This window comes from Maylandia zebra, linkage group LG2 (assembly GCF_041146795.1).
Source record: "Maylandia zebra isolate NMK-2024a linkage group LG2, Mzebra_GT3a, whole genome shotgun sequence".
NCBI classification, from domain to species: domain Eukaryota; kingdom Metazoa; phylum Chordata; class Actinopteri; order Cichliformes; family Cichlidae; genus Maylandia; species Maylandia zebra.
In genome coordinates this window covers 45411806-45422614 of record NC_135168.1, presented here as the reverse complement: position 1 = coordinate 45422614, position 10809 = coordinate 45411806, and the positions used below count along the sequence as shown (strand labels likewise).

Genomic DNA, 10809 nt, shown 5'->3' with positions numbered 1-10809 from the left:
CCAAGGGGACAGGACGACTGATCCGTGTTAAGGACAGAATGAATGGGGCCATGTATCGTGAGATTTTGAGCCAAAACCTCCTTCCATCAGTGAGAACTTTGAAGATGAAACGAGGCTGGGTCTTCCAACATGACAATGATCCAAAACACACCGCCCGGGCAACAAAGGAGTGGCTCCGTAAGAAGCATTTGAAAGTCCTGGAGTGGCCTAGCCAGTCTCCAGACCTCAACCCCATAGAAAATCTGTGGCGGGAGTTGAAAGTCCGTGTTGCTCGGCGACAGCCCCAAAACATCACTGCTCTCGAGAAGATCTGCATGGAGGAATGGGCCAAAATACCAGCTACTGTGTGTGCAAACCTGGTAAAGACCTATAGTAAACGTTTGACCTCTGTTATTGCCAACAAAGGTTATGTTACAAAGTATTGAGTTGTATTTTTGTTATTGACCAAATACTTATTTTCCACCCTGATTCACGAATAAATTCTTTACAAATCCTACCATGTGAATTCATGGATTTTTTTTTTCACATTCTGTCTCTCACAGTTGAAGTGTACCTCTGGTGCAAATTACTGACCTCTGTCATCATTTTAGGTGGGGGAACTTGCACAATCGGTGGCTGACTAAATACTTTTTTGCCCCACTGTATATTACATAAAGGTTAAGCAGTAAGAGCTGTTTGCAGTAGAGCTCCAAACAGCTCTAAGCTGCCAAATCAGGTGTGTTTGAACCAAAATCCACCACGACCATGCTGATCATTAGTACCAATGATGTAGGAATATATAAACAAAAATAAATACATTTTGTAACTTTATTTTTCTGACGGGTAATAAAATAAATGTTGACCTGCAGTAAACATTGGCTAGAGACAATTTGTCTTTAAGACAATAAACACCCAGACAACATTAACCACTGAGGTGGAACAGTTTAATCACACAGTAACTACAAACGCATTTTGTCAACTTAAAAACACAAACTTTGAGTGAACCAATCTGTGTGCTGTGTAATAGGAAAATCACAAATTTAAAGGAATGACACAGCAACTTCCAATAAAAATTCTCTTCTCCCTGGATGAAGGCTTTTCTCCTCCTTGTCTTTCCTGTATGCCAGAAGATGACATGTGACTGCCCCCTGGTGGTCACTTCTCTATCAGTGAGTCCAGCTGCTCCTGCAGGGAGGCCAGCTGTTGGAGCAGAAAATAGAGGGCGTGATTGATGCCCAGCAGCACCGTGGTGTAATTGAAGGGTAAGTGGATGATGATTAACATGTCTTTTCACATTAATTTGCTGCAGTCATTTGTCAATACAAACAACGACCCTAGACAGTGGGTGGCCACTATGCCATAGCTACAAAAAGGACTCCCCTGGTAGCTGCTGTCAAATTAAATTGCGCTTGATTGGTTTTCAACTTTGCTATTAGGCATGAAAAATGTTGGGTTGAAAAAGAATAGCAAACACAACACCATCCGCCGACATGATATTTGACATTCATTCAAGAGAAATTCATGCAAAGTGCTGATGGCTGTAGAAAGCTCACAGTGAGCACTGATCCTTGGCTTTTACAAAAAGGTTCTTACCTGCTCCATCTCCCGCTCCTCCTGCTGAATAATCTCATCCAACAAGGCTTGGAAACGGTTCTGTAAGAGCAGAGAGGCAAACAAGGTTTGTTTGAGTCGACATGCTGAGCCTCATTAAATTGTGATGGCTTTAAATGTGTGTCGGCCTGGGCTGCTCGTGTCAGTATCTCCTCTCTGACAGAAAGGCCACTTGGAATGCCAGTCAGAGGCAGCTGACCTTTTCCATGTGACTGTGATAATAACAACTGGAGATGGGGCTCTGACGGTCCCAAAACACTGAGCAATGAGAGCGTTAAATGGCAACGTAGGAAGGGCTGTGTCTGCTCATGTTTCACTCATTGTAAATTCTCCACTAAAGAGTGCTGGGCATAAGAATGAACTTTCAGCTCCTTTTTTGTGCATGGAAAAACCTACAGAGAAAAAGGCTAGCAGCAGAGATGCAAGATTCTGGGTTTTAAAATAACCATTTAAAAAAATAATGTCCTCCAACAATGTGTGAAATCAGCTGTTATTTAGGTTTCCCGCCACCTTTGAGAGAATTTATGCTGCATGAACAATTTTGCCTCCAAGCTCATCTGCATGTTCTTGTTTACGTCTCTGTACATGCAGACCTAGTTTTTGGATGAACGGGTGAAAAAAGTGTGAGTGTTTTCAGTGCTTACTTTGAGGGCCTGGTTTTCCACTTTCATGATGAGCTCCTCCTGCTGTTTCTTGCGGGCACGAGTTTCCTGAAGCTTGGCCTTAATGTTGTTGATCTGCACCTGGTACTCCATAACTGCAGGACACAGTGGGAGGTTCATGTGTGAGGGCTGTCATAAAAACACTTATGTGCTGCAAAGAGGAGGCAAAAAAGGTTGGAGGGCGAAGATGATGTGACATAATTTGAGACACTACACTTGCCACGGGGACAAGATATGCAGCTTAGCTTGCTGAACCATAAGGATGCTTCCAGTTCAGTTTGACAAATTATCCATAATGGGAACAATCAGTTGACTTAAAAGGACACGAATCAGCAGGATGCAGTTCTATAAAGACACAACTAAATCAGTCTGCTTTGTGCACCACACAGAGTTCTCATCAAATCCACCATGTCTCCACCACCAATCAACCATCTTATAACTAATTGTATCCATTCACCGTTTTCCCCTGGCTCCAAATTCTGACAAAGCTGTTGTAATGCAGACTATCTAACAATAAGGAGGCCATGTGAATCCATTCATTCAACTTTTACAGCTATGCATGGATGCCATCATCATGCATGGCCTGGCTCCAACATATTGAGAAGGGCTCCGCCAAGATGCTACAGTTGAGCTGGCCAGAAGTGCTGCCTGACTGACAGTTCTATGTATCTAGCTAAGGAGGTATTGTGCTGTCAAACTGGACAGCTCCCTGAGCCTCCTGCTGAGCCACAACACCTGTCAGACTGGTTAGTTGAAGAGGAGAGCTGAGAGCTGTCAGAATGAGCATCTCTGTGGGTGAGGGCGCAGCACGTGTATTTAAGTAAGGCTATTTATTTGAATGTGTGTGATGAGCTAGAAAATTCCACTTCGATTAAAAGTTCAGACACCTTGCTCAGGTTATTTTTGACCTCTACTTCGACAAGTATCTCTGGGCAGCCAAGCCCACTTTCTTGGCTGTGACTGCTGCAACTGAAAAATGAACAACTGTTGGTATACAGAGGAAGTCGGCTAAGAGAAAGAGAATTATCTCTGTGGTGTAAACTGCAAGCACGGCATGAAAGATTGCATAATTCTAATGCGGCACTTACTTCACATCCACCTGGGTGCACACACACACACACACACACACACACACACACACACACACACACACACACACACACACACACACACACACTCTCTTTACTGCATAATGTATAAAGAATCACATATAATAATCACATCTATCTCTCCTGTGTTTAGTTGTTAAGTTGTTTTCATAAAATAAAAAAAATAAAAAATCTGATTAGGGATGCTGGTGAGAGATTTTTAACAACAAAATGTAATTTATATCAGTTGGACTGCAGCTAGTGATGATTTTATTTATGAGTTAATGCAGCAATGAAAACTATATACGATGACTTGTATATAGTTTTCTGCCTCATACCTATCTGGTTGTTTCTATCACTTTCATTCTGTGCAGAATCGGACTCATTAAGTTTGTCCTGGAGCTGCTGGACCAGATCATCCTCTGTGTCCATGATATTCAGGTCCTCATCTTCATGCCGGTCCCCTTCGTCCTCCTCGTCCTCACTTGAACTGCTGATGTCATTGAAGATCTCCCTCAGTTCATCATGCTGGACTGGTGATGCAGAAAGCACATTAGCGTTAGAAACGCAAACACAAAGATGGAAACAGCGAGATTTTAGAGCACTTGCTCTGGGATCACAGAGCCAACAGTCTACTGGAGCTTTAAAACTGGGCTTATATGACAGGAAGGAATAAATGTGGAGTCCAAACAACCAGCCTGCTCTTCTCTTACATGGCAAAAATAACTCTGCTCCAACACTTGGCAGTACAGTAGAAGTCACTCAAGCATGAACCACTAGATAGTTTAGCCACATACCTCAAGGTATGGGAAGGAATGAAAGGAGGAAATAAAATGAAATGAGGTAAAAAGGTTAGGGAAATGTTTTGTTCATAATTGCTTGTTACAGCAGCACTAATTTGTTCATGACTGTTTTATGGACAATCTGATTAGCTTTATGGATAGATCATTTCGTATGCATGTGTAGGGCTGTTCGATATAACGATATATATCGGATGACGATATAAAAACATCTATCGTTTCATTTTACGCTATCGTTTGTTTCGTGGTGTCGCAAAATAAACTGTTTACGGCAATATTTTTTCATCGTTTTGATGTTACTGTAGTGGCTATATTCATTTCTTAAAGTTCTCTCTTTCTCTTAAGCTGGGCAGACACTGTGCGATTTTTTTCAGTCGCGTTATTCAGCTCCTGCTCAAACTGTACGATTGACTTGCAGGGGTTAGAAGTTGGTAGGTCATGATGCAGGGTGTCACACTATACAGCCGATGCTGTGATGCGACCCGAGTGCTCACACTGTGCGTCCATAAAAATGAAGGTTATAACAGAAAATCTGACGCTCGCTCTCCCTCTCCGTCTTTCACTCACACAAACACGCACAGCACCACCATCAACTTTGCTAAATTGCTAATGAAAAACATTGATCAGGCAGCTGTGATTGAGCAGCGATGTCCATCCAACTATTTTCATGGTTGTTGTGGTTATGATCATTTTGTGAGGCCATAGTTCTACAAGTTGTGCCTCCATCGCTTGTGTCCAGATCACACGCTGCACTGCTGTGCTACTCCGTCTTTTTCACCAACATTTATGTGTTTGCGCGTGCACAGTGTGAGCAGCTACGGCGACACCCTCACGACGGTCGTGAGGATTTCAAAGAGGTTTGAAATCCTCACGACCAAGCGATTGATGATCGGGAGCTGGTCGTGAGGTGTTAATCGCTTCTCGTTATCCCACGTATACTACACGATGCACGATGAAGGGCCAAAATCGGGGCGATCACTAAAACGGTCGCACGACTGAAAAATCGGCTCAAAATGGGCCAAAAATCGCACAGTGTGAGCCCAGCTTTATATTTAATATAACCACACCACGAACGATTTTATGCGTTGTCGTTAGCAACAACGACAGTAAAACCATCGCGTGTCCGCTTGTTTATTTTCCACATAAACCTTTCACAATAAAGCTCAAGATCCTGTTGAGACTTTTCAAAATAAACCGAATCACGTGAAAGAGTATGCAGTGTTTACGAATGGGAAGCAAAAAAGAGCCGCCAGGTGCTAAAAAACAAACAAACCTTAGACTCAAACGTTAGAACAGGCTTTTCCCCGCAGCACGCTGTGTAATAAATACAAAGAAAACGGCGACCGTTACAACTTATGTCTAAAAATGTATAATTTCATGCATCGGTTAAAACACTCGACTCCAGGTACACGAGCTGGAAACACTTCACGCAAGTCGAGCTGCCCGAGATTCACAGAATTTACAGAAACTGTTACATTTTTGTGATTTATATCATTATCGGGACGATACATGTCTTATATCGGGATATGAGATTTTGGTCATATTGCACAGCCCTATGCATGTGTACATATGTCTCTTCCAGAGTAAAGAAAAGTTTAGGAATTGCATCCTAATTACACGATGTGTTCACTAGTATTCTGAGTCTTAATGATTCAGATAACCATTTTTAAATGTTCATCCCAATTATAATGCTATTATTAAAAAAACTAAATCAATCAAGCTTTATTGCACGTGTTCATATAGGTCAGCTAAAAGGCCTGGGTAGCAGAACATGTTCTCTTTTTTAGCTGAATTGAGAAGCTGGCTGAGCATTATAACAGAGTGTACCACATCTTATTTCACACGACTTTTTAAAATTAAGTTTTATTTACCAGAGGACCCATGACCCATCTTGTGTCCTGAGGTCCCAGGTGAGGAATCCAGGTTGGCCAGAGAGCTGTGTTGATCTGCTTCCTTGGACTCATCCTCTGCGATAACCTCCCATCCTGATAACTAGGTTAAGGGTTGGCACACCTTCTGCAGATTCCTTTAACCTTCAGAGGGCCTAAACTAAAGTAAAAGACTTGTGGTCTTTTGAATAATCCTACTTCAAAAAAAGACCTGAAGGGTCAAATTAGATGCAGAGAAACTGTCTCAGTTTTAACATTCATTAGTGCCATGTTTATCTCCCCAGCTGTATGCAAGCACTAAAATTAAAATAAGAATCTTTGCTTCACTGTGACCAACTAAGCAATGATAATCATCAGTCCATCTCAATTAACACACAGCAAGCAACCACTCAAGGCAGCCTCGCTATGCTCTTATTCTGTCAGGCAAGTTTAGGGTTTCATTAAAGCACTAATAGCTTCCTCGCACAGTGCATATCTCTCGCAAAGGCATCAGGGAAAGTCAAATCAGGTGAACCATGTAACCATGCAGGAGTCAGGAAAGCCACTTGGGCCTAACTTCAACATATTTTACATGGTAAATTAAACAGAGATTATGTTTGACCTAAAAGACAAAGAGTGGTAATTATGTGACGCTTCTGAAAAACTGACTAGATTTCACGTTACAAGTAATGGCCAGCTGATTCTGCCTTACTCTGAAGTACTTTTAAAGATGTAATACACACTATTGTTTTGATGGTTTATATACACCATAGGTGTCAAACTCTGGCCCGCGGGCCAAATCTGGCCCGCAGCCTAATTACATTTGGCCCGCAAAGCCATGCCAAATTACTATTAGAGCTGGCCTACTGGTATTATACAGCTAATATATATATTGTTTAGTATTAAGCTTTGCTTGTTCCATATTCAGTTTTTCAGCAAAATGTGTTTGAGTCCATAAGAAAAGATTAATTCTTATATCTGGAGGAATAAATATATTTCAATAAATATTAACGTTAGCCCGCGACTTTGTTCCAGTTTTGAATTTTGGCCCACTGTGTATTTGAGTTTGACACCCCTGATATACACCGTTACTATTGTCCTAAGATGGACGTGCAGAATGTTTAGGTGTCAAAAAGGATACGGACGCTGACAGCGTCAGCATCTGTGCTCAGCAATCTCTTCACTTCCTTTTCCACATCAGGAGATTCAATGTACTGCAAGAGACAGAGAGATCGAGTTACTTGTAGTATTAGCTGCATCTCTCTTGCCTTATCTTACACACACACACACACACACACACACACACACACACACACACACACACACACACACACACACACACACACCAAGGTAGCAGCTGGCCACATGCCAGGAAGTACATTAGCGATTAAAAACAGAAGGGGCCAAATCAATATGGCTCAGCTCTGCACCTTCAGGAAGATTTATTCAGAAGACAAAGTAGACAAAGTGTAGTGCTCCAGCTCCACTCGCTTTCACTTTGATCAAAGCAATAGTGAAATAGCTTTTTTGCATGCCTTTGGGGGAAACTAAGATGGAAAGGCTTTATTTATATGTAAATCTTAGTTTTCACTTTTACCATAGTTCCTGTTTTATGAAATGTAAATGTCTTGTTGGAAGAGAGCCTAGGAAAAAGATGGATCATCAAACGAGATGCTAAGGAGATGGATGGGACACGGGAGGGGATTGCTGTAGGGAAAATGAAAAATGTCAGAACCTTTTTTTTCGCAGTCTTCCGAAATCTCCTCTTGCGCGTGTTCTTCAGAGGGCAGGTGACTAAAGAGCAAAACAATGGGATTAGCGAAGCCAAAAATCAGTCCACTACCCAAGGAGGGGACATTATGTTTCCTGAACTGCTGATATGCCAAGTTTTCAATATAAACAAGTCAAAAAGCTGCTGTCTGTATATAATTACTTACTGCCGTGATTCCAAACAAATTTCTTGTCCTTGTCTTTATCCTTCTTTTTGGTCTTGGGGTCAGTGCCAGTTGGCTCTTCCAAAGGGGGGTAAAGGTCTCCATCTAGTGTACACACGAGCATCTAACCCGTGGATGGGAAAAATGAATGCAAAATACCATGCTGATTAATCTGTACTGCACTGCACTGTAACTGGGGAAAATAAATTTACATAACACGTATCTAAAATCCAAAATGTACTTTTATTTTAAACCAATAAAATAATGGAAAACTGTAAAAATTATTTATTTCCAGTCTCTTGCTTACCTGGCAGACATCTGCGGTCTTGTAAAACGTCTTCTTGTCCACCGTTTTGAGTGACTCAATCATGCAGGGGAGATCAACCAGTTTGCAGGCCAAAGGAACACGGTCTACTCTAACTATGCCATGACGGCCATCAGCTACAAATAAGAGGGACAAATGACTGTTAAGGGGACATGTGGGTGACAATTCTTTAACTAGATCCATTAGTATGCTACAATCATTGTTACATTTAAATAACAAAAAGAATGAAACTGGTATAGAAATATGTACAACGTTCAAAATTCTGGACCCGACTGTAAATGAATAACAAGACAGGGAGACAGCGTTAATTAAACCAGTGCCAAGATTGTGAGCAGCTTACGGTGCAACTCAATGGTGAGTCTGTCCTTCATGTTCATACTGCTAGACTGTGCAATCCTTCTTACTGTTGAGGCATACTCCTGCAAAAGAAAGAAAAATGAAGCCAGATCATATTGGTGGTGATAAAACTGAATTTCCATCAAACAATGAATTTCTGCAAGTGCAAAAGTCTCACCGAAGGAAGCCTGAGGACAAACTGGCTCTCCAGCTCATAAGGGGCATCCTCCTTACTCTTGGAACCGACCTTCCCAACTAAAATCAAAACACATCACCATAATGAAAGTGTTAAAATATGTCTTGCTTGCTATATGCTGACAAACTACAAAGTTTGTCATTCTACTTTAACATTAAAATATACAGTACATTATGGAACTCATTTTTCCTATTTTGAAGTAAGAAGTAATATAGTATCTAATATCTTAATCTCTGGCTCTCTTCCACTGTCTTTTTTTCACAGTGTCAGATGGACGCCACTCCTGAAGCCTGATTCTGCTGGAGGTTTCTTCCTGTTAAAAAGGAGTTTTTCCTTTGTCTTCTCACTGAATGCTTACTCATAGCATTCCGTTTGATTGCTGTGGGTTTCTCTGTATTATTGTAGGGTCTTTACCTTACAATATAAAACTCCTTGAGGCAACTGTTGTTGTGATTTGGCGCTATACAAATGAAAGTCAGTTCAATTGAATCATTGGCTGGACGGACTCGTCTGTGGACCATTTAAAGCATTTTCAGTACCTTAGCTGGGCATTTTCTCTTACATACATTATATCTCAGGGGCAAAAACTACACTCCACCACATTTTTTGACAGCTTTAATTACTGATCACTTTATAGTCTTTCATGTTCTTCCCGTGGAAAGAAATCTCCAAGTTTGGTGATTTTATATGCATTATTTTACTTTGAGTGTTCTTTGTTTTGCTTTTTTTTAAACTTGTGGAAAATTGTCTTTAATGGTGTGAGGTTTTCACTGGGCAGCAACACTAGAAATACACACTAGTGTACAAACACTCGTATATAAACACTAACTACTATCTTAAGTACCTACAACAGTAAAGTTTATTTCAGTGCTGACAAAAAAGGAAATTATAATGTAATAAGCTAAAAATGTAAATAGCCAAACCATTTTTATTTCTCACAGTGCGTATATGCAAACCAACAAACGTTATTATTAGTTCAATATAACATTTAGTTTATTATATTATACTATGAATGAATAAATGAACGAAAAAATAACCAACGTTCCAACCAAATGTACTCTGAATCTCTTTTCAAATTCTATCACGAATGTCTTTACATCAAAAGTAAAACACAGATAATTACAGCTAATTAAGGTTACTTGTGCATCTTACATTAATGACGTCTACCACACTGTGGAACAATAACACTATAGGAGATTATACACAATGTTCAAAAGACAGGAACGATAAACGCTAATTTGCGAACACAGTTGTTAAAATTTGCCACCGACAACATGTTTTGTTTCATCATCACCATTATTGTTACTATCATTGAGTTATATCAGCTTCATCTTAATAACCGACAACGAAAAGTGTTTCCTTACCTCGCAAAAGTGGAGGCTACGAGGCTAACAGCTAGTTATCTTTAGCATAAGGATAAGGGCAGAGGATTTTAACGTACCTTTCAGTTTAGATGTCATCGTCGTTTAGAAGTTTAGATGGTGCAGCTGTATAAATATATTTCAATGCTAAACACGCATAAACATGACGATTCTGACTGACAAAAACGAGACTTCTTAGCTACACAGTGATAGCATAATCACGAGCGAAAACAAGAGTGTTGCTTAGGGCTTTGCCACTTTCAATACCTCCTCGGAAATTTGTGTTTTCTTAATCTTGGCTGTACAACTCGTATGTCTGAGCATTAAATTACAAATTATAGGCATATTTCAGTTAATAATTAAGTAATTATAATATATATGTGTGCATATTTTTGTACTGCCATGTTATTAAATAAGGACTAACAGTGAAAGTTAGTTAGTTTGTTTTTCAGCGCGACAGTAAAATATAAAAATTCCGATAATTTGGAACGTCCCACGCGACCATCTGTATCACGAGACTTGTCAATCGTACTTTTAAAAAAACAAAAAAATAACGAATATTCTTTATCCAATATAGTTAAATGTATCTATAAATATTTAAAATTATTATTTGATGTTCGTATCGTTACGCTAAATGGTCTGTCAGTAA

At 40.2% G+C, this 10809-nt stretch overlaps 1 protein-coding gene across 1 annotated transcript; it reads right to left on the bottom strand.

Moving 5' to 3' along the window:
• Positions 1–909: 909 nt before the first annotated feature.
• taf7 (TAF7 RNA polymerase II, TATA box binding protein (TBP)-associated factor) lies at positions 910–10619 on the bottom strand. Its single transcript, XM_004545713.6, has 12 exons — positions 10241–10619; positions 8782–8858; positions 8608–8686; positions 8250–8383; positions 7946–8066; positions 7744–7802; positions 7150–7222; positions 6012–6125; positions 3679–3873; positions 2235–2347; positions 1573–1632; positions 910–1179 (listed from the first exon to the last, which is right to left on the bottom strand). Exons 1-12 carry the CDS (start codon positions 10257–10259, stop codon positions 1135–1137), a joined length of 1089 nt encoding a protein of 362 aa, XP_004545770.1. The 5' UTR covers positions 10260–10619; the 3' UTR covers positions 910–1134.
• Between the last annotated feature and the right edge of the window lie 190 nt (positions 10620–10809).